The sequence below is a fragment of the Mirounga angustirostris genome, unplaced genomic scaffold, assembly GCF_029215605.1.
Source record: "Mirounga angustirostris isolate CCGP_5_RB_7025 unplaced genomic scaffold, mMirAng1.0.hap1 SCAF_5, whole genome shotgun sequence".
Lineage (NCBI taxonomy): Eukaryota > Metazoa > Chordata > Mammalia > Carnivora > Phocidae > Mirounga > Mirounga angustirostris.
The window spans coordinates 61,095,318-61,122,148 of record NW_026991713.1 but is presented as its reverse complement, the minus strand read 5'-3'; the positions used below and the strand labels follow the sequence as shown (position 1 = coordinate 61,122,148).

Sequence of the window (26,831 nt, the reverse complement as noted above, 5' to 3'; positions counted from 1 at the left end):
GCCTCTGCAGCCCGGCTGCCTTCCCACGCCTGGTCTGAGCCTGCCTCCCTCCCACTCAGCAGCAGGGCGGTTCTGTGTGGGACGCTAAATCTAATATTGGCTTAAATGAGGCAGATTTGAAAGGAATTCGGCTATGAACTATCATGGAATGTAGCCCCAGGCCATGGAGAACTTTTGTGTTCTTGATAAAATCATTCTATTCTAGTATGAATAAGTGACTTGGTCATATTTTGAAGGGCGTTGATTTCTTATTCCAATATTCTGTTGGTGGGAGTTGTCAGGGGAAGTGGCTGGGGGCCTGGCAGGGGGCAAGACGGAAGGAAGTGAGGACACAACATGCCCGTTGGGTTGGCAGCCTTCCCTGGTCGGAGGGGGCCTGCAGGAAAGGGTCCTGTTTGCGGCAAGAGAGCCCACGCATGGGAACTCTGGCCTAGACTACACGCAACTTCTTTGGGGGCACCAAGGTCAATTCTAAGCTCCCCCCTCCCCCATAAAGGATGGTGGGTGCCGTGGATCTGGCTCCAGTGGGAAGAGGAAGACCCTACTGCACCCCTGCTCTGGAAGCTGCTGATGGGCTAAGTCCTAGCCCAGGTCTTGGCACAGAGCAGTTGAGTGGGCGTTAGTTGGAGTGGATGCCTGGGGACCCTGGAGGGCCCTGGGATAAGGAGCAAGGGGGGGTACCTCTGTGAGGACCCGTCTGGAGGCCGAGGGATGGACAAGGTGACCTTAGAACCCACAGGCCACTCCCCACGCCTCCTACTGTGATTTTGCGCATGGGGCATCAGCAAAGCGCCAGGCCTTAGGGCTGGGGATCGGGCGGAGCCTGAGGGGGGTGGCAGCCCAGGCGGGTGGGGCCCTTTAGCTCCTGTAACTCTTCTTGGTGGACGACGTCTTGGAGATGATGCGCATGCTGGAGCTGCTGGTAGAACTGAAGCCGCCCCCGGAGCCGTAGCCCAGGCTGTAGCTGTAGCCTCTGCCACTGGCCAGGCAGAGGCCGCTGCCCGAGCTGTAGCCTGTGCCCCTGCTGGAGGAGACCACGGCTGTGGAGAGAAGGCACAGGGCACCGCTAGCAGGCTCCTCCGGGTCCCCGGGAGCCCCCCTCCCTGGCTCTAGGCCCAGGAGGGCTCCCTCCCGCAGGGCTTCCTCAGGGAACAAGAATCTCCTGGGGCCAGGGGCCAGGGTCAGAGAGGGTGGGTATGGATCCGCCGCCCCAGCGTGAGCGTCCGTATAGTCCATGGCGCTCTTCAAAGCTCTTTTCACAGCTGTGACCATGTTGATCTCAACAGACCTGAGAGGGCACCATTACTAGGACCACCTCCACTTCCCAGAGGGAAAATGGAGGTGCAGAGACATCAAGGGCCAAGCCCGGGGTCACACCTGCCATGTCCGTTCCTCAGCTGCACAGGGTTCTCATACCGGACGGGGCACGAGGTCTCATGTCCTGGGCAGGAGCGTAGGCTCCCATACTGGAAGAGGCCCGAAGGCCATCCGGGTGAACCTCCCCCAGTTGCAATCACCTCTGACACGTCACCGAAAGGCAATGGTTTATAGTACCTGCTCAAATACGTTCAGTGATGGGGAGCTCACTACCATGGGACGCAGCTCCCCACAGCCTGTCAAACGTTTGAAGATGCCTCGTTGACCTCCCCTCTCTGTCCAGTTCTCCAGCTGAAGCATTCTTGTTCCTTTTATCAACTGGTTTCAAGCTCTCCCCCATCATGGGTTTCTGGCCTCCCTCATGTGCTCTGAGCCACCAGGGGACTAAGGAGACTCTCCTTCTCATGCCCAGGAGTCGCCGCTCCCTGAACGTCCCTCACCCTGCGGGGTCATTCCTGCTCTCCCCTCTGTGAGCTGAGGCCAAGCCATGCTCGACTTGTTCCATTAATTTGCTTCAATTCTAGATATGATTCTTTCCTTTTAACCAGTTTACTAGCCTCCTGTTAGTTGTGTGAGTTTGAATCCTGCCAGAACTAGCTAAGGAATCGCATTCAGGCTGCAGACCCATCACTCTGCGTGTTGTCCTGTCCTGTGACTGGGGTCCTCTGGGGGCCAGAGTGGAGTCCTTCCTGTGGACAAGGGACCCCACCAGGACTGGCCCTGGGTGGTGAGGTCTCACCACAAGTCTCTCTCGAGTCCACAGAAAGGAAAGGCCAAAGAAGAGGGGGTCTCCACAGAGCCCTTAGGAGGGTCTTAATGACATCCCTGGCCATATCTATCACCAACTCCTGGTTAGTGATGCTAGTGCTTCTGTTTTGATGCCCACTTTTCTATTTTCCCAAGACATTTACTCACAGATGTTCAGGGGTCCGGCGCCTTCCCCAGGGAGTCTGTTGCGGGGGTGGAGAGAAAGAGACATTTCATTTGCTGAGAAGCTGAAGAGCCCTGGGCTCTTGTATTTGCAGCTATGAGTACAGAGCGCTTACTGTGTGCCAGGCCTGTGCTTAGCAAGCCTTTTGTTCATCTAGCTAATATGAATCTGCGGGGGGAATCTAGAAGAGAGACGAAATCAAAATACATAGAGAAACGGGGAGAGGGATGTGTGTTCACTAGGTGGAGAGGGACATTCAGACTGTAGGCATCTCTGGGCAAACATGGAGCCCCTGAGGCCCATCCCCAGTGTGGCCTGGGGGCTGGGCAGGAATGGCCCTGCTTATGGCCTTCCAGATAGTCATGGGTCACCTCTGCCTGACATTGTCACCCTGACCCTCTGCCCGGGTCTAGCAGCAACGATGGGAGAGGCTGAGACTGCAGGGCGCCTCTGGGGAGCAGCTGCATCTTAACCTTGTTTCCACCTTTGGAATTTCTATCTGGGGCCTGACATTCGGGGGCTCTTGGTGTCTGTTTGAGCCATGGTGGGAGCCATGGTACTTGAGCAGCCATGGTTGGGGAAGGCCCCCCACCTGCACTCCTCACCCTCCAGCAGCTTGCGGTAGGTGGCGATCTCGATGTCCAGGGCCAGCTTGACATTCATGAGCTCCTGGTACTCGCACAGCTGCCGGGCCATGTCCTGCTTGGCCTTCTGCAGAGCGTCCTCCAGCTCAGCCAGCTTGTGCTTGGCGTCCTTGAGGGCCAGCTCCCCGTGCTGCTCGGCATCCTCAATGGCGTTCTGGAGCGTGGCACTCTGCCGGGGGGTAGAAAGGATTTTGTGAGGTCGCCCACAGAGAATGCAGTAAGATGTGCGTTTAAGGTTAAAAGTATGGGAGAATTTCCTGAAATGCATTTCAAGCAAAGGAGGTTGGAGCTTGTTATCTTTAAAAATAAGATTAATCGCTGTCCTTCTTGGATAATTTGAGGCTTAGCCATAACGGAGAAAATGATTTTGGGAGAGTCCTTTCCGATGCCGCGCTTCTCTGCATAGTTTTGTCTTGTATGCCCCCGGAGGACAGACCCTTCCCTCGAGGAGCAGCTGTTGGGCAGATCTCAGAAAGAAGGTCCCAACCCCCCTGGTGGGGCGGGAGACTGCACGGTTACATTCCTGGACGGTCACTCATCGGGGGAGGCTTCTCTCTGCAGGGGCCGAGTTGGGACCAAGCCCAGGTCTGCCGGTGGGCAGGGGCATCTATGGGATGTCTGCTGGGAGCTCAGCCTTACCTGCTTCTTCAGGTTATCAGTCTCGGAGCGCAGCCTCTGCATCATGCGGTTCAGCTCAGAGATCTCCATCTTGGTGGTGCGGAGGTCATCCCCATCCCTATGCTGGAGGCCGGCAGACCACTGCAGCTCCTCTTACTGGGGGAAGGGGATGGTCAGGCCAGAGGCGAGATGGCTGTGGCTTCCCAGGGCCCAACAGGCTTCCAGGGTGCTGCTTGGAAGTGCCTCCCTTTGCCCCCACTGCTGCTTTCCATCAGATTCCATCTGCACTGTCTCTTGGCTCTGCCCCTCGCTCTCCATGCCTGCAGGCCCCACCCCACAGCTGGACCCATCCTGTGTCTGGTCTCTCATCCTTCCCCCTCCACACCAGGAATCTTATCCTCACAAGCTCAACAGCACACAGGGTGCCTGTCAGTCTCTGATTTTTAAGCTTTTTCATATTTGTGGCTCCCCTGCTCAGAGTGTTTGCTCTCTAACCTAGAAAATCTCATTGTGTGGCCCATGTCGAGACTTTGCTCCCAGCCCCTTGGCCACCACCAGCTGCACCTCCCTTCTCTGGATCCAGGAGGCTGAGACTTGCTCTTGTTCCTACCTTCCCTTTCTGGCTCCTGCTGGCTGGTGCTGTTCAGCTGTCCCTTGTTGGCTTCTATAAGGCATTGGAGATGTGTCCATCCTCCCCCTCACAGAGGATTGGCCACCTCCTGCCTTCATCTGGTTGCTCCCCCAGGTCCTGATGGTGCTGCCCGAGGGGTGCTCCTGATCGAGGGTAAGCCCCAGGCTGAATTCATCCCTTTGACCCATCAGACTGGGACACCTGACAGAACAAGCTCTTACCTAATTTGCCTTTGAAATCCCAGTTCTCTAAGATTGTTTCCTGGACTTGACCTTGACGCCTCACCTTGGTCTGGTACTGGGACTCGGCCTCAGCCTGGCTGCGGTTGGCAATGTCCTCGTACTGGGCCTTGACCTCAGAGATGATGCTGTCCAGGTCCAGCTTGCGGTTCTTGTCCATGGACAGCACCATGGACGTGTTGGAGATCTGGGCCTGAAGCTGAGCCAGCTCCTGTGAGGGGGCCCAAACGGAAGAGCTGAAGCAGGGTGTGTGTGTGTGTGTGTGTGTGTGTTGGGAGACAGTGTCCAGGCCCGAGAAACAGACCGTGGCACCGAGGACCTCACTTGCACTGTTGGGGTGCAGCACCTTGTATAGGCCCGAAGGGCTGGGAAGGACATTAGGGAGGTCACTGAGTTTACACTCGGGCTTGACCGTCACCTCATCTGCACGCAGGGAGAAGCCACACGGGGAACTCCAGCCGGCCTCCTCCAGAAGTCACTCCCACTGTCAAGGGAGCGCACCTTGCGGGGACCTGTCAGTGCCGGGCTGGCTCATGTTCTGAGAAAACACAGCCTTTCACACCAAATAAAGAAATCCTCTTGTGACCGAAAACTGAGTCAGAAGGAGCCAGAAAGCTCTGCTCGGTCTCAGTCCTGTTGCCCAGCGTGGCTCCTCCCTGCTCCTCAGGGATGGGAAATGGAAATCAGCTCGAGACCGCAGAAAGAGCACCGAAACAAAGCATTCGAGTCTAGAATCTGCCAAGAGGGTTAGATCACTTCTCTGAGTCTCAGAGGGGCTGGTCCTAGCACTGTTTCACACGCCTTCTGCCAGGATTAAATCAATTCATGTCTACATAACACGGTTTTTGAAACAGTAAACCACAATTAATTTGTTAATGATCACTTTCCAGAATCATCTAAGGTGGCGGTTCCCAAGATGGGATCCTGAGCCCAGCAGTAGCAGCATCACCTGGGAACTTGCTTGAAATGCAACATTTTGGGGCGCCTGGGTGGCTCAGTCGTTAAGCGTCTGCCTTCGGCTCAGGTCATGATCCCAGGGTCCTGGGATCGAGTCCCACATTGGGCTCCCTGCTCAGCCAGGAGACTGCTTCTCCCTCTTCCACTCCCCCTGCTTGTGTTCCCTCTCTCACTGTCTCTCTCTCTGTGTCAAATAAATAAATCTTTAAAAAAAAAAAAAAGAAAAGAAAAGAAATGCAACATTTTGGCTCCTACCCTAGATTCACTGAGTCAGAACTGGTGTTTTCACAAGCGGTCTAGAAGATTCTGATGCACTTTCAAATTTGAGAATCTCTGGTCCACAGCACAAATCTAGTAAAAAATATTCCTCTCCTTAGTTTGTTAATAATTGGTTCATGCATTTGCTGCTTCGAGCAATTATTATTTTGTTGTTGTTTTGCGATATGTTTTTCCCACATAGTTTTCCTGGTAGCTGACCTAACTTGGGGGGGGGTTTGGTCTCAGTCCACATGCTTGCAATTGTCAGCATCGCAGTGGACAAGCAGAGAAAAATGATGTCTTTTTTGCCCTATGTGGGCGGCAGGGTGGTCACTGCCCCTGTCCAAAGCCATGGAGCCCATGCTCCTGCTCCCGGAACATGACCCACTTCTGTTGGGCACCAAACAAACATACGCAGTGCTCGGGCATATCACCTGTCCTTACCAGGCCTACCTGGGGGCACACAGTGCACCCTGCACCCCATCTCGACCACTCTACCTCACTTGCTCGCCTCCAGCCACCTTGACCTCCTCCTGGCATTCCTGGATCCTCAGTTCTTCCCGTTTCTCATCAGGTATCACCCACCTCCTGCCTGCCACCATTCCTTGTTTCTCTCCATCAGCCCTACTATGCCTGAAATGGTGTAGTTATTCTATCCTCCCTGTGCCACCTGTCTTCTCCACTGTAATAGAAGCTCCAAGAACTTAGGGGCTTTGTTGTGTCTGCTCAGCACTGCCCCGGCAGCCCAAGACAGTGTCTGGCATACGGAAGTGCACGATGATACCTGTCTTCAGGAGAGCCAGGTATTTGTGCCGGGTGCTTCTAGAAGCACCTGAGGGCTCATTAATTGCTGCTTGGTTTGTGAAATTGCATCATTCTGCAGCCTCTCTAGGAAGAGTAGCTGGTAAATTTAAGCTGGGCTGGGTGAGCCAGGATGCTCAGCTACGTCTCGGGAAAGCACGTGCAATTCGTCAACAGGCAGTTTTTTTGTCTGACCACCAGCACATGCGTGGTCCAAGTGGTCAAGGTTGAATTTCTTGCCTGACCCCCCATCTGCTCTAGGGAGCCTCGTTTTGTTCCTCGGTAAGGAAAATAGCATCTGCTCCATGAATTCCAACCTGGGGACGGGGTGGGGAGCAGAGAAGAGACGAGGGAAGGAGCCGGCAGCCTGCGTACCCAGCCCAGGCCCCCGGCCCCTAACACTGCTTACCGCATCGTAGAAAGCTCTCAGGAAGTTGATTTCATCCATTAAGGCATCCACCTTGGCCTCCAGCTCCACCTTGTTCATGTAGGCAGCATCCACGTCCTGGGCACAGAACATGCTGTCACTCTGAGGCCCATCCTTGGTGGGGCAACCAGCCCCTCTGGCTGAGAGTTAGGCTGGAGAATGTCAGAGCCCAGGGCTGAGGGCGTTTCTTTGTTCCAGGCTCTGGAGTGGAACTTGCAGGATGGCGAAGACTATGTGGGGACCAGGGCTCTCAGGGAATGCTCACCTGCTCCCCAGCTGGTGCCACATAGACAGATCTTAGGTCACCTGCATGTGGTGAGGTCAACCCCATCCTGGGCCTGTGGGCCTCGGCTGCCTCTGGGCTCTCCCAGACTCTCCCCAGGCCCTCCTCCTCACACTCTCAGCCCCTTTCTACATTGCACACACCTCTATTCCGATTCCATTCTCCCTCCGCCAGCTGGTCTCCCCTCCCTCTGCCTGCCCCTGCTGAGCAGGAAGGCCCACCACTCCATGGAGCCGATCCCTGTCCTACCCCTGTCTTCCTGAGCCTGACTTGATGTCCTGGAGCCTTAGCTCAGCACAGGGCCCATTTTGCTTGTTTCTCCCTTCAGGGACTCCACATGGGGAGGGGCTGGTGTCATGATTTATAGCGGGGACTCTGGAGTCCCGGATCCTGACTCACTTCTGATTTTCTGGGTAACGTTGGGTCACTTACTTAACCTGCCTGAACCTGAGTTTTCTCACTTGTAAAGTAAAACCTGCTTCAAAGATTAGCTACATGAATTAAAAGTTGCGAGGCCGCTGGTTTCAGGGTGTCACTGCCAGAAGGGACGCCTTGGGCCTGGGAGCCAGGAGGGAGCAGCTCTGTCCCCTCACCTTCTTGAGCACCACAAACTCATTCTCCGCCACTGTGCGCCTGTGGATTTCTTCTTCATACCTGCGGGAAGGATCAAGAAGGGGGTTGTCAAGGTGATCATTTTGTAATATATAAAAATATGGAATCAGTATGTTGTACGCTTGAAACGAGTATCATATTGTATGCCGATCATAAAACAATACAGAAAAGTGGATGGGTGTTAGGAGCAGGGTTCTGGGAGTGAGGTCTAACAGGGGGGCTGTAGGTGGGTAGGCGTTGTCGGTCTCCAGAACAGCCATGGAGAGTGAGCCACTGGAGCATAGCTCTCCCACTACACATGTGTCCCCATCCCAAGTCAATCACACAACCACTTCTGTCCAGATACAACTCAAGCCCCAAACAGCGGTAAAGCAGAACCACCCCTCATTCCTTCTGAGGTTGTCTTTCTTGAGGCTTTGCTCTCTAGAGTGCTGACGTTTCCATAAAGGGGTCAGCAGGCTTCCCTTTTTACCCCCTGGTATTGCCCTAAGCCAAACAGAAGGGAGGAACAGAGGAGTAGTCTGGCCCAAGGCAGACAGCCCCAGGCCTTGGCTGGCTCCTGCACCCTGTGGCACCCTCACGTTGCCTTGCTTAGCTGGACTGAGCCACGGAGAGGGAGCAGTCCTCAAGCTAATAGGGGCCCTCCCTCCCCCACCCGCCCAGGCTTCCCATTTTTCAATTTGCCCATAGACAGCAGCCCCTCTCCCCTCCTGACCCCCCCCCCCCCCGCCCAGGGGCACGTGGAGGTACCCTCTTGCTCACTGAGCTCTGGGAAGGAAGCTTCCCCTCTGCTCTAGGTAACCCATTTCCTCCCCAGCCCTCCTAAGCGTCAGTGAGCCCCACCCTCTTAGCAGCTCTGGGCAGCTGGGGTTTGGGCTTTGTCTCTTCCATCTCCCAGCTGAGTAACCTGGGGCAGGTCACTTAACCTCTCAGAGGCTCTCTCTCATCTCTGAATGGCTTGTCGTTATTTTTTTAAAACCACAAGTACTCCCCCACACGAAGTGTATGTGGGATCACCTCGCTTTTACGTTGCTTCCACTGTCCAGGAGGATCTGAGAAAAGCTCTTTCCTGCCACTGAATGTTCAGCACTGTGCCTTCTCCAGAGTGGATGTCGTTTTCCTTATTGCTTCCTCATGCTGCCTTTTAATGAAATCTGAACATCTTCTCTTCACCTAACTCCATGCAACTGTCCTCACCTTCTGTGTTTTCCACTCACAGTCCCTGCCCCTGTATGGGCCTCTTAGGGGCCCTGTCACAGGAACATCACTGTCCATTAACCAGGAGACACTCTTCAACAAATGCCCCCATAGTCCTCCCCTGTGCCTCTTTCTTTCTCCACCTTGAACTTTAGTCTCCTCCTCCAGGAAGCCTTCTTGGACTGAAACACTGTTACTTCATGTTGCATACATGTTATAAATTATCCATCTGCACTATTTCTCTTGCCTGTGTCTGCATCACTACACACCTAATCATCCCTATAATAGAAATAGCTAACATTTATTAACAACTTACTATATGCCAGGCACTGGACACCCTACCAAGTATTTCACATGCAAGTTTTGATATGATATTCCCAACCCCTACGAGGTGGGCACTATTAATATTCCCTTTAACAGACAAAGGAACTAGGGTTCAGAGAGTCAGAGGTCATTCAGTTAGTGTAGTTGAGCCAAGATTCAAAATCCACTGACTTTAGATTCTATAGTGCTGTCCAAAAGAACTTCCTATGATGATGGAAATGCTCTATCTACATCCACTCTGGGGACCCATTATCCACATGTGGCAACTGAGCACTTGAAGTGTGGCTAGTGTGACTGAGGAGCTAAAATTTAAGTTTTATTTAACTGTAATTAATTTAAATTTAAACAGCCACAGGTGGGTGGTGGCTACCATTTAAACTCAACTCAGACCTGAATTCTCATTACATTATACAACTATAACCAAAACTCCTCATCAAGCCACTTATTTTGTTTGGACCAAGAGCATTAGAAATAAATTAAAACAATAAAAACAAGAAGCCGCTTGACTCCATAGGCACGAGCATGCCATCATGTTTAGTGGGCTCTGTGTGTGTGTGTGCGTGTGTGTGTGTGTGTGTGTGTGGTTCCATGGAGAGTGTGGTTCCATGGAGAAGGCAGCAAATCTGTCTCCTTTTGCTTTGTTCCCGGCCTTGGCCAGGGTTGGGGTGTGTGCGCACGTCGTGTAAGTTAGCAATGGGGCTGAGTTGAACAAATGTGAGAGTGGGAGTCTATGGGTTTCATTCTTAACTCATGAGTTGCCTCCTGCACAACACTGGCTAAGTCAGTGTCTGCAGAGTTTATATGGTGGTCGTGCAAACCCCGCTCTTTGTGCCCGTGCCGGTCATCACCATCTTCAGCCCCACCCCTCCCCAAAGCCTCAACATTCTTGGCCACAGGGCCCCCAGTTCTTTTTCTGATTCCGCCTCGCTGCCCTGAGGGTGCGTCCTACTGCCTCACTGGACTGGACTCTTGCAGAGAGCGGGGCCTCCCCAGCGGGGCATCCGGCTGAGCGTCTACTCACTTGTTCTTGAAGTCTTCCACCACGTCCTGCGTGTTCTTCAACTCCGTCTCCAGCTGCGTCCGCTCGCCACCCAGGCAGTCCAGCTGCCGCCTCAGGCTGCTGACGTAGGCTTCAAACATGGGCTCGATGTTGGCCCTGGTGGCTTTATGCTCCTGCAGGAGGCTCCATTTGGTCTCCAGGACCTTGTCTGCTGCTCCAGGAACCACACCTGCCCCGGCCAGAGGGGAGAGACTTTGAGGGCTGCCCTGTAGCAGCCTCCCGGAGAGCTCTGCGACATAGGGCCCCCCAACAGTGCAGGGAGGCCCTCCAGGAGCTTGGAGTCCAGGTGGCAGGCTCCTCCTCATCCTCACCCTGGAAGGATCCTCCAACGTAGCTAGCCACCCAAATGTGGGTGCAATGGGCCTGGGAGACAGGCGGTGGCTTGGTGTGGAGGTGGGAGAAGTAAGGAGGACCAGGACCAGAAGGGCTGGAAACCGTCTGCATCCACCACACCACACTGATGTGCGGTAGCTGAAGGAAATCACTCCACCATCACCTTACTGGGCGGGATTTTGATTCCCATTAAATGGGCAGGAAGTTCCTGGCAGAAAATTTAGTCTGTCCATTTTCTTTCCTATGTGATTTCTCTAGATCTAGAATCTGAACTCAGTTGCCCATGCAGTCCAGGAACGCCGAAATGGGTCACTCTAAAATCACGTTGGGGGACCTGGGCACAATTCCAGCCATGTCGCCGGCCAGCTGTGTGGCTTGGGCAAGCCCCTTCTGCTCTCTCAGGTCCCCTGTGGCCTTGTGCTTCTAGTCTGGTTTGCTTGAATTGCACTCATCTATCTGCTCCTCCGTCTGGGAGGCAGCCTTGGGAATATGTGAAACCTTTCTCCCTACACAAAGTCCTTCCTTTGGGAGTCCGTGGAGTGACACACAGCCTCAGAATGAAGGAACAAAGGAGCCTCCAAAATCTTGGAGATGGCAGTGTGCCTCCAGAGGGCCTTTAACGAATGCCCCACTTGCCCTTCCCACCTTTCTTCTCTGTTGTCAGAAGGAGGGCAATCCTGACCCCAAGTCCCTCGCTATCACATCCCCTTTTCCCCACATCCCCCTCCAGAGGAACCAAGCAAAGGAGGGCCTGCCTGTTCCCCCCCAGAGCCAGTCTGCTGGAAACCTCACATCTGTTGGTGCAAATGCAAGGCCAAGTGGGGTGACACGGGTGATTAAATGGAAGAACCCCTGGCTCAACAGTCCCTGGGGTTAGATTGGTGCATTGGAAGATTTGGGACCCTAGGATGAGGCATTCCACAGCCTGTTAGACCTGCAGAGTCACCTTAGAGTCTGTCTGTCCAACCCAACCGAGGCCCAAGAAGTTAGGGGATGTTCTCCTAGCACTAGAGTCTGGGTTGGAAGAGTCCAGCACTCTTCCATCCAGGTCCCATATATGGAGCCTGAACAAGCCAGGTCCTTGAACTGGTTCTTCCCAGACAAAGCAACCAGCTCAGGTGTGAACCACCGGTAGAACAAAATAGAATAGCTTCTTTCCCGGGACCTAGGGAAATCCTTAGGAGTACAGGCCTTCCTGCAGGGCGCACTCAGGGCTGATGTCACTGCTCAGCTCTCGCCAGAAGAAAAGTGGGAAAGCCGGCCCCTCGCCAACCACTCAGCTTCCCCACCATACCCAAGTCACCAGGGAGGTCACCGCAGGAGGACTTGTCCCTATTAACTGCAGGGAAAGGTGACCCCAGCATGATCCCTTTTTGCTGTCTAACTTTAAGCCCAGTACACATTCCCTATCCACCAAAAGAGCAATGGCCTTTCAGTAGGTCAGATAGCTCTGGAGTGTGGAGATGAACATTTTTCTGCTCCCACCTCAACAAGGTGGGAAACTGCTTCCTTCTTTGCTGGGTCAGCAGTCTTCCCAGCCCCCAGGATCGCAGGTCCTGGGCAAGTCCCACTTGACCTCAGAAAAGCACAGAAAGCAGAGATACCCCGGGTACCTGCTGCTTTCCTGGTGGGGACCCCACTTGCCTCTCACCTTGTCAATGAAGGGGGCAAACTTGTTGAGGGTCTTGATCTGCTCCTTTTCCTCCTTTCGCACCCGCTGGAGGGAGGGATCAATCTCGAGGTGGAGGGGGGTCAGGAGGCTTTGGTTGACAGTGACCTCCTGCATGCCCCCAGAGCCAGACATCATCCCGCCTCCAAATCCATACGCCCCGAAGGCTCCTCCGGCTCTGTAGCCCATGCCTCCAAGACCCAGCCCATAGCTGGCACCCCCACCACTGGCCCAGCTGCAGCGATAGCCTCCACTGATGGAGATTCTCTTGCTACCCCCAAAGCTGTGGAGGCTCCTGGTCCCGAAGCTACCCCCAAAGCTGCCTGCAAAGCTCTTCCCGCCCTGGGACACAGAGACAGAGTTGAAGCTAGGCTGGCAGCCTGGGAGGAGGCTGGCCGAAGAAGCACTGAAGTTCCGAGTGCCTCCTGACTTGATGGTGACAGAAGATCGTTGGGTCATGGTGGGAGCCGGTACCAGTTAAAGGAGGGGCGCAAGTGTCAAAGGGATGAGGAGCCTTCCAAGTCTAGCTGTCCCAGACTCTCCTTGACTTTTATCCCTTCCAAGAACTGGGCTTGGCCGGAGAAGATGAGAGACCACTCTGTTGAGTTCATCTCAATGGCATGTCTGGCCAGCACCCGTCTTTCTGCCCCCTAATCATCACGGGGAACACCCTACCCAGGGCAGGACCAGGCCTGGGGATTCGGGCCCGGGGCAGGCCTGGGTCCCGAGCCCCCTGCCCGCCCAGGTTCTCAGGCTCACAAGGCAGGCACTCCCACTGTTTCTCAACTATTCTTCTCTTTGGATTCCCAGGTCTTGGACTCTGAACCCAAGCACTGGATCATGCCCTTCCTGTCGCTGGGAAAAGAAGAGAAACCCCATTTACTGAGGACTCAGTCTGTGCCAGACCATGTGGCAGGTCAGTTGCAAGCATTATGTCATTCGATTCTCATAATAACTTTGTGAGGGTGAGGATGAGAGTAATAGTTGCCAACGTTTATTGAGCAGCTACAATAAGCATGGCTGCTTTACACCAGTCTTCACATTTAGTCTTCACGCAACACCATGGGGTAGCTATTACTATTCTTGTTTTGCTCATGAAGCTATTGAGGCATAGAGTCGTTGTGAGACTTGGCCGCCGTCACATGGCTAGTGAGTACTGGGCTGACGTTAGGGCGCAGTGGTCTGACCACAGGATCTTTGCACCTGACGTTGGTTGGAGGAGAGGTGGCTTGTCTGAGAGGGGCAGACTCAGGATTTCTCTCCAAATTCCTATCCCCTCTACTCCTCTTATCCCTGGGGACCAGAAACATTTAAAGATTACCCTCGGTGTCATTTCTCTCCTTCCTGCCATTCCTCCCAACCCTTCCTGACTTTAGCCCCCGGTTTTACACTCATCTTCTCTCGGTTCATGGCCTCTCCCCTCCTGCCACCTAGCTTCCTGCACAGCATCCTGGTTTGTTGTGGTTCAGATTCCTGGTTCTTGGCTCCCACCAGTTCCAAGCATGGTCCTGAGCCCTGAGCCCACTTCCTCAAAGTCCACATGGGTGGTCCCCACTCCGGGTGATGCCAGGCTCAGACCTTATGGGAGGGGTTCCGGAGACTGTAAACTCAGGAATGCGGGAGCTTCCTGGATGCCTCACTGCCACCAGCAGTTATGGGTCTCAGTGGCTCTGCTTGGTGAAAGCATTGCCCCCAGGGCTGACTTTTAACTCCTCCCCTGGCCTGTTATTTCTCTGCTCAGGTCTGCAAGTTTGAAGCTGTCAGGGAACAATCAGCCCCCTTGCTGGAGGAGGGCTGGGCCGCCCACCCTACGTCCGTGTCTTCAGAAAACAGTTAGGGTTTGGGAGGGGATGGTATCGCCCTGAATGACATACAGAGTCTGGAGGACGGACAGAGCTGCCCAGGGGCTTGGGCTTCTCAAAGAACACATCCCAACAAGAGGCAGGATGAAGTGGGTAGAAACACCAGGATGGAGTCTGGCTGGCAGTCTGCCCCCCTTCATCCCTCCCATCTCCCCAGCCCAGCATTCTTCATTCTGGAAGCAGGGAAGATCTGATGTACTCTGGGCACTCTTTGTGGCTCGGAGAGGAGGAGGATCATTCTGTGCCGCATCACCACGCGAACAGAGGGCTGGACACCAAACACATTACACATGCATTTAATAGACGCATCCCAGGGAGGGAAGAGAGAGAGCCCGCACTCCCAGCAGGCAGCTCATGAGCACCGTGAGATGGGGGGGCTGCCAACCTGGCATTGAGACGGCCTGGAAAACACCCACTTCCCATCTCTGCATCCGGAAGGTGGGGAGGAAGAAGGAGGAGCTGAAGGGAGGGTCTCCACAAGATACGCCCAATGTGAATCTTGAAAGAGGGTGGGCATCGGCTCAGAGAGGGTGGGGGAGCACTCTGGGGACTGTCAGGAGGGCGGAGGCTGGCTTAAGCTGGGGAATGGGGTTTAGCCAGGACGCCAGGCTTCCTTCCCGGCAGCACAGGTGGGCCAGGGGAGAAGAAGGAGAAGGACCCAGGTATCCTGTCTGCGAGTGTGGACAGGCCAGGTCAGCAAGCGGGCAGGCTTCAGGGCAGGGGTCGGGGAGCGGGCTGGCTGCACTTAATGCTTGTAGCTCTTCCGGCTGGAGGATGTGGTGGAGACAAACTTGACGCCAGAGCCACTGCCCCCGAGGCCCCGGCTGCTACTGGCGCTGAAGCCGGAGCCGCCCAGGCCCGCACCCAGGCTGTGCCCAGCGCTGGTGGTGAAGGAGTAGCCGCTGCCCCCGCCAAGACCAAGGCTTCCGCCTCCAATGCTGCTTCCACCGCCGTAGCCACTGGAAACGGTGGAGGTGACCACAGCTGCCGGAAGACAGGACACAGGGTCAGAACCCAGGGCACCTGCAGTGTCAGGGCCTGCGCCCCGAAGTCCGTGGGGTGGGGATGGGTTGTCTGGTCAGGCAGCTGTTTGCATCCTTCCAGCTTCCCCACCTACTCAGTGAGAGCTCTAGCCTATGCTCAGAGCCTGGTTTTCCCTGGGCCGTAATGCCGGGCACGCTCCCCGTCTGGAATGGCTTCCTGCCTCCTCTCTGCCCCTGGGCGCCTCGCTTTTCCTTCCAGAACTTAATGGAGACTTCTGGCCTCCAGGAAGCGATTCTGGTCCACGTGCCTTTCCCTTTGACCCCATCACACTCCCTGCCACTCTGTCCCCATCTCCCTCTGTGGACCTGGCTCTGATGTCTCTCTTTCTTTTGGGGGGGGGTCACGTATGCACTTCCCTTGGTGTCCCCAGCCTCTGCACCCTGAATCCCAGAGTGGGGCTGGAGTAATCTTGCTAGACCAAGTGACAGATAACCTATTGGCCAGCCAACTCTGCTCCCTTTCTCCCCCTCCACACCTGCTCTTTTCCTAACTTTTATAACCACCCATCACCTTCAACATCCAGTACCCTACACTGGGCTCTTCAGAAGGGAAACTGAAATAGAAATGGACTGTTACAGAATGAATTGTGTCCTCCAAAAAAGTATGTTGAAGTCCTCACCTCTAATACCTGCAAATGCAACCTTATTTGGCAATGGGATCTTGTAGATGGAATCCAGTTACGATAAAATCATTAGGGAGGGCCCTACCCAATAGGACTTGTGTCCTTATAAGAAGAGGAAAGGCATCCACATGAAGACAGACACATAGGGAAAGGGCCATGTGATCGCAGAGCCAGAGATTGGCAGGAGGCAGGGCAGGGAGCACCAAGAGCTCTCCAGAAGCGTGAGACAGTTCATTTCTCTGGTTTGAAGCCAGAGATGTGGCAGCCCTAGATAACAAACACGGACTTTCTGGCGCTTTCAAGAGAAAGGGAACTTCACAGGTTATGGCAGCCGTCCCCAAAACTAGCTTTGGGGGTCTTGGGGGCCGCTAGACAAGGATATCAGCGAAGGAGGACAGCTGGGTAGTTCAGAGGGCTCTCTGCCTTCTACAATCATCGGTTAGTATAATCATCGGTTTTGTGAATCTTGCATCAAGAGAACCAAACTCACTTGTAGGATGCAAGCTGTAAAAGTCACCCCTGTCGGCCTCACGACGCCAGCAGTGAGCTCTGAGAGTGACTTCTGCCCTTAGCAGCACGGGGCTGCGCCAGCTTGCTAACGCCTCTCCTGTTCCCGAGCAGCTACACCCACCTGCTCTTATGTGCTCTCTCTGCCTTGAAAAACCCGGGTAACCTTCTGCTGTTATACTCTGCAGAGTAATACAGAGCGGCAGGGCTTCTCCCCACACTGCTCAGGAAGGGGTGGCCTTCCTGGCCATGCCCTTGGGCCCAGCGTGGAGCCTCCCTCCAAAGACTGAGAGCACACCAGGGTTTTATAAATCCTGTCCGCAGTGAATGCTCATGTCTGAACTAGACTCGCACCCCTGCGAGAAAGGTGTGGGATCCTGGCGGGGGGGGGGGGGGGGTGGGCGGGCGGAAACTGTGGGTCTTCTAAACCCATGCAGAAAGATCACAGCAAACTCCTCTCAGCCCCTCTGTGGTGCTCTGTCCCTTGCAAAGAGGTAAGAATTGGGACATTAAAGACTCTCTCCTAAAACAAAACAAAACAAAACAGACTCCTACTGTGGCTCTCCTTTTAAGGAATTCGAGACCTCAAACCTCAAAATGAACCCTATCCGTGAGGTCCCCTCCGATGCCTCATGCATGCCCTCCGCCCTCCCGCACAATGCCACCTCCCCTGCCCCAACCACATGCACACCAACTGACACAGAGGATGTCATACTCACAGATGTTAACTGGAGAAACGCCCTCTCCGCTCAGCCTGATCGGGGGGAGGGGGCAGAAGGAACGTTACTATTATGTCCAGCAGCTCGTGGGCATTTGAAATCACATTTTTGCAATTAAGCACATTAAAAAACCCTTTATTATTTTTATTGCAGCAGTAGTGGAGGTTGAAATTATTTAAATACTAGTAGTATTAAAAATAATAATCTAATGAATGACATAATGCGGAGTTTGAGGTTCCTAGGAGGAAAACCTGTAATCTCAGAAATACATTTTTTTGGTTCAAACTAGGTAGACTCCTGGAGAAAATTAAAGCTAATCCTACACTAGGGTCAGTTGAGAAGGGAGGGCTCCTTTAAGGAACAAGAAGATTTCTCTTTCAACAATGGACTGTTGTCGTGCATGGGGCAGTGCTGGGGTGATTAGAGGTGTGGAGAGGAGTCTGAGTCATAAACATAACAGTAACAATAATCAACCTGTTATTGTAGCAAGAGGAGTAATTTTGCTTTTGCATGCTAGGACAGAACTGGCCTTCATTCATAAACACGGACTTAGAACGTGAAAAGGGACTACATACCTGTTACCTCCATTAGGCCACTTAATTCTCTCCATGACCCCGTTAAGTAGGTTTGATGGATGGGGAAACTGAAGCTCAGAGAGGTTAATTAACTTGCCCATGATCACAAAGCAAGATTTGTAGCCAGACTCCTTTGGCTCCAAAGCCCGTATCTTTGGCCACTAAACTGAACGATCACTGGCATTTTTCAAACACTTGTGTATCGTGCATTGTTCTAAGAACTTCATGTGTATTCCCTTATTTTAACCCTCTTAATAACATATGGGATAGAAAGCATGGTATGGATCTTCATTTCACAGGTGAGGAACAGAAAGGTAAAGTAATTTGCCCTCGGTCACATAGCTGGTAATCGGCATAACACAAAACTCCTACTGAGCTTCGGGGATCAGATGATTTGGCCTCTTTATTCCATCACTGAAGAATTTGAGGACCAGAGAAAGGAGACTGACTTTCCTGAGTTACGTAGTTAGTTAGTTGTAGGCCTGTCTGCCCGAATCCTGGGACAGTTTATTCTCAGCCCAGAGCCTTTCATACCATATATCCAGACCTGCCACATAACCCAATTGCTGATAGAATTTGATTACTTAGGACCTGATCAGATCCTAGATTTCTATGGGGTACGAAAAGCAGTTGTACTTCAAATAAGGGCATTTGATAATGATTTACTGGCCCCCCCAAAAACTGCACCTGTTGTTTTGGTTTTTTTCCCTCATAGCCCAGTTCTATTTTTGCTCCCCTTTCCAGGAGAGGAGGGGGCCGCAGCAACCTGAGACCTTAGGAATGCTTGCTTAGCTGCAATGGATAATTGCATCTGTCCCCCCAATCTGTCCCCACCTGCACTCCTCGCCCTCCAGCAGCTTGCGATAGGTGGCGATCTCCACATCCAGGGCCAGCTTGACATTCATGAGCTCCTGGTACTCGCGAAGCAGCCGGGCCATGTCCTGCTTGGCCTTCTGCAGGGCCTCCTCCAGGTCCACTAGCTTGGCCCGTGCATCCTTGAGGGCCAACTCTCCACGCTGTTCTGCGTCAGCGATGGCCGTTTGCAGGCTGGAACACTATAAAAAAAAGAGGAAGCCACGAGCCTTACTGACAGCCCCTGGAGGTGCGGCGTGTCTTGGGCAGGAGTCCTGGAAGCATGGTGGAATGACCCGGGAGAAATGAGTGTGCAAGGAGCTCTTGGCCCTGCCAAAACTCTACCTGCTTCTTGACACTGTCGATCTCGGCTCTCAGCCTCTGGATCACCCGGTTCATCTCAGAGATCTCTTGCTTGGTGTTTCGGAGATCATCCCCGTGCCAGCCGGCTGTGACCTGCAGCTCCTCGTACTGATGGAATTAGAGCAGTCAGTCCCCTCATCAAACGCCTGGGCTGCGTACTCTGCGTGTGCACAACCTGGCCCACACATTCACTGATGATTCACACACTCCCTCGCTCATTCATTTGGGTGGTATTTCTTAGGCACATCTACTTGCCAGGCACATGCTAGGCTCTGGGAGTATCACAGAGAGCATCATCAGACCCCTGCTTACAGTTTATTGGGGAAGATAGATGTTAATGAAATATTATTGAATTTATAGTTCCAAACTGGGATGAGTGCGCCTTAGGAAATGAATGGGTAGTGTAACAAAGGAATCTGACCAGATATGGAGTTGTGGGGTGGGGGTCGGGGAAGCCCTTCCAGAGATAGGGGTGCTCGAGCTGCGTGCTGAAGGATGGGAAGGAGTGACCTAAGTGATAGGCTGGGGAGAGAACATTCCAGACAGGGGAGACAGCCTGTGTGAGGACCCTGGGGCAGGAAGGAGCATGGTGATCTCTAGGAGTGACAAGGTGACTTGGTCAGTGTCCTTTGGGGATCCCGGTCATGGGGCATACATCCAGACCCACATGACCATGAATTTTGGTAGCCCTCCAGACCTCAGTGTTGGGGGAGCAGGGGAGAGGTGCAGGGAATCGGTGTTAGATGGAGCCAGGCTGGAGGGGTCACAGTTCTGAAGACTTTGTAACAAAATCCCCCATCTGAGGGAGCTCTCTGCCCTGTGGTGCATATCCAGGATGTACTCATTTAGGAGAAACAAACACCCCTGTCTCCTGCCCACACCTTTCCCAGGGAAGAAGAGCCCCTGACCAAGTGAAGATCTGGCTGCTTTGAAAGTGCTGAGTGGCCCAGCTCCTCCATTTCTAGATACACATGGTTTAAGGGAACAAGAGGCCCTGCCTACAAAAGGAATGGTTCACTGTAAATTTCAACCACTGTAAATTTCAACTTAGGCGCATCTCACCTCCACTTACCATCTGCCTCTGCCTCTGCAGGGGGCGTGCCTCTGCATTGTGCACCCCTGGCCCCTGACATCCTCTTCCTTCCTACCGTGTTGCAGTGGTAGGGACCAAGGCAGTGGACACAGCAGGGTGAAGGATGGAAGCCACATGTAGGTGAGCAGCTGGCCCTGAGACGGGTCTGCCCTGGGTAGGGAGCTGATCTCATGGATTGGACTATCCAGTCTACTACACCCTCCAACGCCAAACCTTCTTCTGGCCATCTGTGACTTTGGACAGTAGCTCTCCGTTGTCATCCCAACCCCCCTCTTCTTGATATAGAGTCTTTTGCTTGGCAAAGTGCTCATTTCTGCCTTCCAGCCCCCACAGGACTGCTTGTTCAGCCTTAAATACCTCCCCCATCCTTGGCAATCTATTGTCCCTGGATGCTTCCAAATGGAAGGAAGACCCACCTCTTCTTGGAAGCTTTTTATTAACATGGTCTTTTCCCTTCCACGACCCCTCCATTTACTTCCTGGTCTCTCAGACCAAAAATAAACAGTTTATTTATTTACAAATCTGTAACCCTGCTTGACACATAGGTGTTGAATAAATAAGCCATCTAGAAATAGCTATATGACTAGTCCTCCATTGTTATGGAGTCTCACCCAGGCCCAACCAGATCATAAGTGATATGGGGACGAGGGCTGTCCTGAGCACCCAACATTGCTTGATCACATGTTAGTGTGTATGGTTGGGTTTCTACACCCATTTCAAGGTGATCTTTCATAGCACCAGACACTTTGGCCATGTTGAAAGAGACAGAAATGCTCATGTATTCCTGATGCCTGTGGCTAAGAGTTAAATGATTATTCGGGGCTTCAGATAACACTGGTCTTGGAACCTATCATAGAGGTGTCCACGCTCACCTTGGTCTGGTACCAGGACTCGGCCTCGGCCCGGCTGTGGTTGGCGATGTCCTCATACTGGGCCTTGACCTCGGCGATGATGCTGTCCAGGTCCAGGCTGCGGTTGTTGTCCATGGACAACACCACGGATGTGTCGCTGACATGGCTCTGCATCTGGGACAGCTCCTGTGGAACCAGAAAACTCAGCGTCACCAAGGCATAAAAAGAAAGGTTCTTGAAATCATGCGACTGACTACCTGTCTAGGTCATCCCTAGCAGGGACTCTTCCAGCCCTTCTCTGGGCACTCGAAGCCATTTAGGAACTCCCATGCTGAGCCCTGAGAAGTTTCTGGGTCACAGATCAGTGCAATGGGTGTGTGTCTCCCAGTATAGCTTCTCAAGACCCCCACCTGTGTGTTTTCCCTGAGTATGAAGAGTGGATCAATGTTCTCTGGTCCAAATTATATTGAGTTGACTATGACATATGTTGATTCATATGCCAGCATAAAAGGTTCCTTCAGGATACAGTGAGTTTGGGGACCCTGCTTCTCCCTGTACAGTGTGACTTCATCACTCTCCACTTCTCTCTCCCCTTCAAAGACCCAGGTCTCTGCCTTCACAGTGGCAGTGCCCAGAATGAGGCATCTTCAGAGGGCAAGGAGCACCCTGACCAACGAGCTGAGGGGCAACTTGCCTTTTCTGAGCTTTTCTGGAAGGGGAAAGGGAGAGGTGTGTCTTGTTTCCTTGAGAATGCTACCCAAGGCCCTGGAATTCGAGAATCAGCTCTCCCTGCTTGCTGTGCTGTGGGGCAGCAGGTGGGGGGGCGGGGTGGGGCGGGGAGCCTCAGAGCAGGAGTAGGGTTTACTGTGGCAAGATTTCAAGGAGTTCTCCCAGGTGCCCGTGACCACCCAAGCCCCAACTTTGAGCCTCTGGGGCAAGATGCTGGATGGAGGCCCCATGTAGATGACATCCTCTGCAGCATCCTTTTCTTTCCAGGCTCCAGACCTAGGAGGGACAAAAACATTTGCAGGCTCTTACGGCCTCAAAGACCATCCGGAAGAAGTTGATCTCATCAGTCAGAGAGTTGACCTTGGCCTCCAGTTCCACCTTGTTCATGTAGGCTGAATCCACATCCTAGAACAACAGCACAGGATGCTCCTCTGAGACCCCAGCCCCAAGCAGTGAGTCCAGAAGAAGTTGGACAGACTGACTCCTCCCTGGCCCTTCCAGGTTAGATTTTAGCAAACTCTGAGTCTGGGGCTTGGGGTTGGGGTGGATGATTACAGAGAACTGGGGGCTTGAGTCCCCTGAGCTAACAGAAACCCTAGCAGGGTCAGGGGTCCATAAATACAGAGGGAGCATTTTGGCAGATTTGAGCTCTCCAGATACCCTCAAGGGTTATGTGCCATTTCTTGGGAGTCCCAAGGGTCGAGTCACTGCATACTCCAAGATTCAGTTTCGAATCTTCTCCTTTGAGAGACATTTCCACCCACCTTCTTCAGGGCCACAAACTCATTCTCGGCAGTGGTGCGCTTGTTAATTTCGTCCTCGTACCTGTAAGCACAGAGGAGAGGGGGCGTGCTGTTGAGCAAGCGTGCAGCTGAACTCTTCCCTGGCTGAGGAGCGTTTCTGGTGTAGCAAGAGTTAAGAGACCTCAGATCCTTTCTAGCTCTTCCACTGACCTGTGCGTGACTTGGGGTGATTCACTTAACCTCTATTTCTCCCTCTATAAAAGGGGAATCATTTCTTCTGCCAGAAGTTTTTTTTCTTCTTCTTCTTCTTCTTCCTCTTCCTCTTGTAAGACTAGAAGGCGAGCATGGAACTTATGGGAATAGCAATATGTACTTATGACTCCATCTTATTAGAGATGCACAATTGCAATCTTTCACAAATGTTGTTGCCTCAAGTGGCTGCTGGAACTGTGGGGCCGATTTTGCTTGTTCAGGAAGGAAGTGGTTCCTAGTAGATTTTGATGTATTTTCACTGAAACTCAGAGCAGCTGTGTGTATGATCAGCACGCTTTTAGTAAATAAGAGCAGCTCTAACTCAGAAACCAAGGGTAAAGCAGCTATGGGATTGGGGGGAGGGGACTATCCCTTTTTGTTGCATACCTCACCTACTGCAGCCTGGATGATGGCCAAATTTTGCCTCCCCCAGGAGGATTGCCTCGCTTACACTGGGAATGTACCAGCTCAATAATAGGGACCGTGCCAGCAGAGTAAAAGAATATTCTGGCTGTGAAACGGTATTATGCTTTCCAGAGTAGCCATGTTATTTTAGATGATGCCGACATCCCTTTGCGGTCATGTGGACAGATTAGACTAGGCTCCTTGTTAATAGTGATGCGTGAGATGAGAGTCCCTTTGTTACCCTACACCATGCTATCTTCAGATCATGGGATGATGACTTCAAGTTCCAAACCTCCCTGCTGCCACTGGTATTTGCTGCTTTGCACTTCGCTGGTCCTTATAAAAAGGAGTCCTGGGACGATTGTGTGACCAGAAGCCCGTCTTCCCCTTACCTAACTTTGAAATCTTCCACGACGTCCTGCATGTTCCTCAACTCAGCGTCCAGCCTGCCCCTCTCTGTGGTGACGCTGTCCAGCTGCCGGCGGAGGTCATTGATATAGGTGTCAAAGAAAGGCTCCAGGTTCTGCCTCACCGTCCTGGAGCCCTGCTCCTGAAGGAGCTCCCACTTGGTCTCTAAGACCTTGTTCTGCTGCTCCAGGAACCTCACCTGGTGGGAGGGAGAACGAAATCTTGAGATATTGGGGGGCAGAGACAGACACTCCAACTAATAAGGGAGAGAAGAAAAATCCACCTTTCACCTCATAACCGTCTGTCAGCTCTATAATTGACAACTCCAAATCAGAATGAGAAAGCCCTCGACGCTACCTCACCGTTCTCTGAGGCTTCCCTAGAACTGGTGTGGTGGGCTTGGAGGTCTCTAGGGGGAGACTCTACTCTTGGGTTGAGTGTCTTGACAACACCTGCTCTGGGTGAGGCTAGTTTGCTCAGTGGAAACTCCTCCTGTGGAGAACAACTTCATTCTTCCCTCTGTGTTGGCTGAACCAACCGCGTGTCTCGCAGGGAGGATGAGGGAAATTTCCACAAGGTCCTGTGGGGCCATCTGGCCCCACTTGCGAGGTACTTGTTGAGTGGATGCGTTTTTCCACAGGGAGGCCGTTGCATTACTGCTCCCTGTCCATGCAGGGGGCCTCTCCAAGAGTTCCTGCCACCTGACCCCAATGGCGCCCATGCAGCCCCCCGGCTCACCTTGTCGATGAATGAGGCAAACTTGTTGTTGAGGGTCTTGATCTGCTCCCGCTCCTCTTTCCGCACTCGCTGGATGGTGGGGTCGATTTGCAGGTTGAGGGGAGTCAGGAGACTCTGGTTGACAGTGACCTCTTGGATGCCTCCAGGGGGGCACACAGGGAAGCCCGAGGCCCCGTAGCCTCCTCCGCCTGTGCCCCCATAGCCAAATCCACTGCTGACCCCGAACCCGCTGCTGGCCCTGCCACCAAAGCCACTTCGGAAGCTGCCGCCGCACCCCCCGATGGAGACCCGCCTGGTGCCCCCCAGGTTGTAGAGGCTGCGGCTCCCGAAGCCCGCCCCAGCGCTGCTCATCCTGCCCAGCCCCGCACCGCCTCCTGTGGAGCGGGCCACGGAGACGGAGCTGAAGCGGGAGCGGCCGGCCGCTGGGGTGGTGGCCGAGGCCGTGCTGAAGCTCCTGCGGCTGCCGGTCTGGAAAGTGATGCTGGACTGCCTGGACATGGTGGCTGAGCGAGGCCGGCGAGGAGAGCTCCTGACACGGGCGCGTGCGCCGGGGGATGGAGAAGACGGGGCACCTGGGGAGCCCTGGGCCGCCTTGGCTTTTATGGGCCTGCGGGAGGGGCGGGGTGCGGCCGAGGGAGGCCTCTGATGGCATCCCCCAGGCATTCGCCACCCCTGAGCTCACACTCAGCGCCCCTCCGAGACAGTGTCAAGGCCACTGGTTGGTTCCCTGGCATCCCTCCCCCACGTGGAAACTCCTTTCCAGTCGCAACTTGATCAGCAGACGAATGAGAAGCACGCTAATTGCTTTCAGTCATGTCCTAATCATGCATCTCCTAATGGGCTCTAAAAACACTGCCTTGTTTCTAAACCGCTTTCTTAGGCCTGGGACCCACTCTCTCCTGCGCAAACATCGTGTGTCAAAACAAGTGCCCACGATTCCCTGTTTCTCAGGCCTTCCTCTTCTCCGGCTGTGCTTCCTGCTCCTGAGCTTTTTCTCAGCAAGTGCCCGCTGTGTCCCCTGCCCCACGCTGTCCTTCCAGGTCCTAAAAATCCTGCTCCACATTCATCTTTCTCAGGACACCACCCAGTTTTGATTGCCCCTTTGTTTTCCTCAAAGCTTCCTTCTCTATCGTGTAGGTCACACCTGATTTCCTGGAACAGGAGGGCGTGCGCGCACACACACGCGCATACGCACACGTACGTCCTGTCTGCTCCACTATGGGACTCTCGGGACCAGCCCCTCTGTCTGCTGCGGAGGGAAGTTGTGAGTGCGGGAGGATGGGTTTGAGTCCCAGCCCCACCACTTACTAGTCGTGAGACCCTCCACCAGTCGCGAACCTTCCCCCAGCCTCACTTTGGGTGTCTGTAAAGTGGGGTTTGTGATGAGGATTCATGTGGGAAAACAACTGTTGCAATGCCTAGGACACGTGAATGCTGACGAAACATTTGTCGAGCCTCCGCTCCCTCTGGTGCCATCAAGCACATATGAGCGAAGAGCCCGCCGCGTGTCCTTCCCGTGGCAAGGCCGGTGGGGATTTGAAAGGAGCAACATACACGTTCTTTTTCTTTAATAACAGGCTTGTAGTCCTAGTAGGAAGACAGAATTGAAGTTCATTAATGTATACAAAGGTGGTGTACCATAAACTGCCTCCCAGCTCTGTCTGAGGTTGCCTTATTCCAGAAGCTTCCCAGACTGGCCACTCCGGCTGAAGGCCAGTGGCCAGTGGACACTGATAGGAAGGAAGCCTGCAGGCTCCTGGTCTCCCCTTTTTCTGCATCTCATTCCCCTGCCTCTACCCTGGGGACAGCCAGAGAAATTGTTAGATTTTCTTTGCTCTCGCTGACCGCGAGCTCCTTGCAGTGGTTTCGAAAGCTAGCAGAGCGAGAGAGGAACGGAAATGTATTCAGTTTCCGGAAACTGAGTCCTTGAATGGTAAATTTAGCAGATCAGTGGTGCCCAGCTATGGAGAAGCAGAGCCAGATTCCATGGTCTTCCCACACAGGTGTCCTTTCAGAGACACACGTGGAACGATGGGCTGGCCGACATTCACCGGCCTGGAATGACAGCTTGGCACTTTCTTGCGGAGCTATCTCCTCCTTGAGGCTGAGGCGGGCAGGGGCGGGGGGAGCACTCCTCCGTTGAGAGATTGTTCGAGAGTCTCAGTTTCCACAGGGAACCTATGAATCATAGCTTGTGTTGATACAGGGTGAGAGGAGCAGCGTTCTCTCACCAGGCTGCCAGGGCGCGCAGGTCCGAGCCGGGTGGTGCATGCGTCTGGGGCGGAAAGAATAACCGTCTTTGTTTTCTGAATGCATCGCATGATAATCTTTCTCCCAGAGAAGAGACATTTGTTTCCTGACCTGTGCTGAGTAAACCCTTCAGAGCTTAGGGAGCGCCGTAGCCCGTGGGAATGGGGGCCGCTTCCACTTTCTCCCCTCACCCTTCCTGTGCAGGAGCTGACCCCAGTCCGCCTTCCTGCCCGGGTCCTTCCTTTCTTTCCCATGCCCTCTCCAGGGAGCCCTATTCCCAGGCATTACCTCTCATCCCATTTCCATTTGCCTCGTGTCTGGGGCTGCCCACTTCTTTCCCTCCCTCCTCTCTCTAATTTTTCCACCCGGACTGTTGTTTCCAGATCTAGACTGTCTCACTCACTGACTTTGGTGACATAGATGGAAATGGGTAAGTCTTTCACTTCTCTTCTTCTTT

General features: G+C 53.5%; 2 protein-coding genes across 2 annotated transcripts; both read right to left on the bottom strand.

Moving 5' to 3' along the window:
- Positions 1-858: 858 nt before the first annotated feature.
- On the bottom strand, positions 859-12,820 carry LOC123838910 (keratin, type II cytoskeletal 5-like). Its single transcript, XM_045868116.1, is given in 9 exon segments — positions 859-1,040; positions 2,293-2,327; positions 2,901-3,121; positions 3,592-3,726; positions 4,487-4,651; positions 6,866-6,961; positions 7,760-7,820; positions 10,321-10,513; positions 12,328-12,820. Coding segments are annotated over 9 exon segments (1,581 nt in total).
- Positions 12,821-14,968: 2,148 nt separating this feature from the next.
- On the bottom strand, positions 14,969-24,622 carry LOC123838904 (keratin, type II cytoskeletal 75). The gene is made up of 9 exons (XM_045868104.1): positions 24,125-24,622; positions 23,371-23,585; positions 22,343-22,403; positions 21,888-21,983; positions 20,871-21,035; positions 18,888-19,013; positions 18,525-18,745; positions 17,116-17,150; positions 14,969-15,207 (listed from the first exon to the last, which is right to left on the bottom strand). Exons 1-9 carry the CDS (start codon positions 24,620-24,622, stop codon positions 14,969-14,971), a joined length of 1,656 nt encoding a protein of 551 aa, XP_045724060.1.
- Between the last annotated feature and the right edge of the window lie 2,209 nt (positions 24,623-26,831).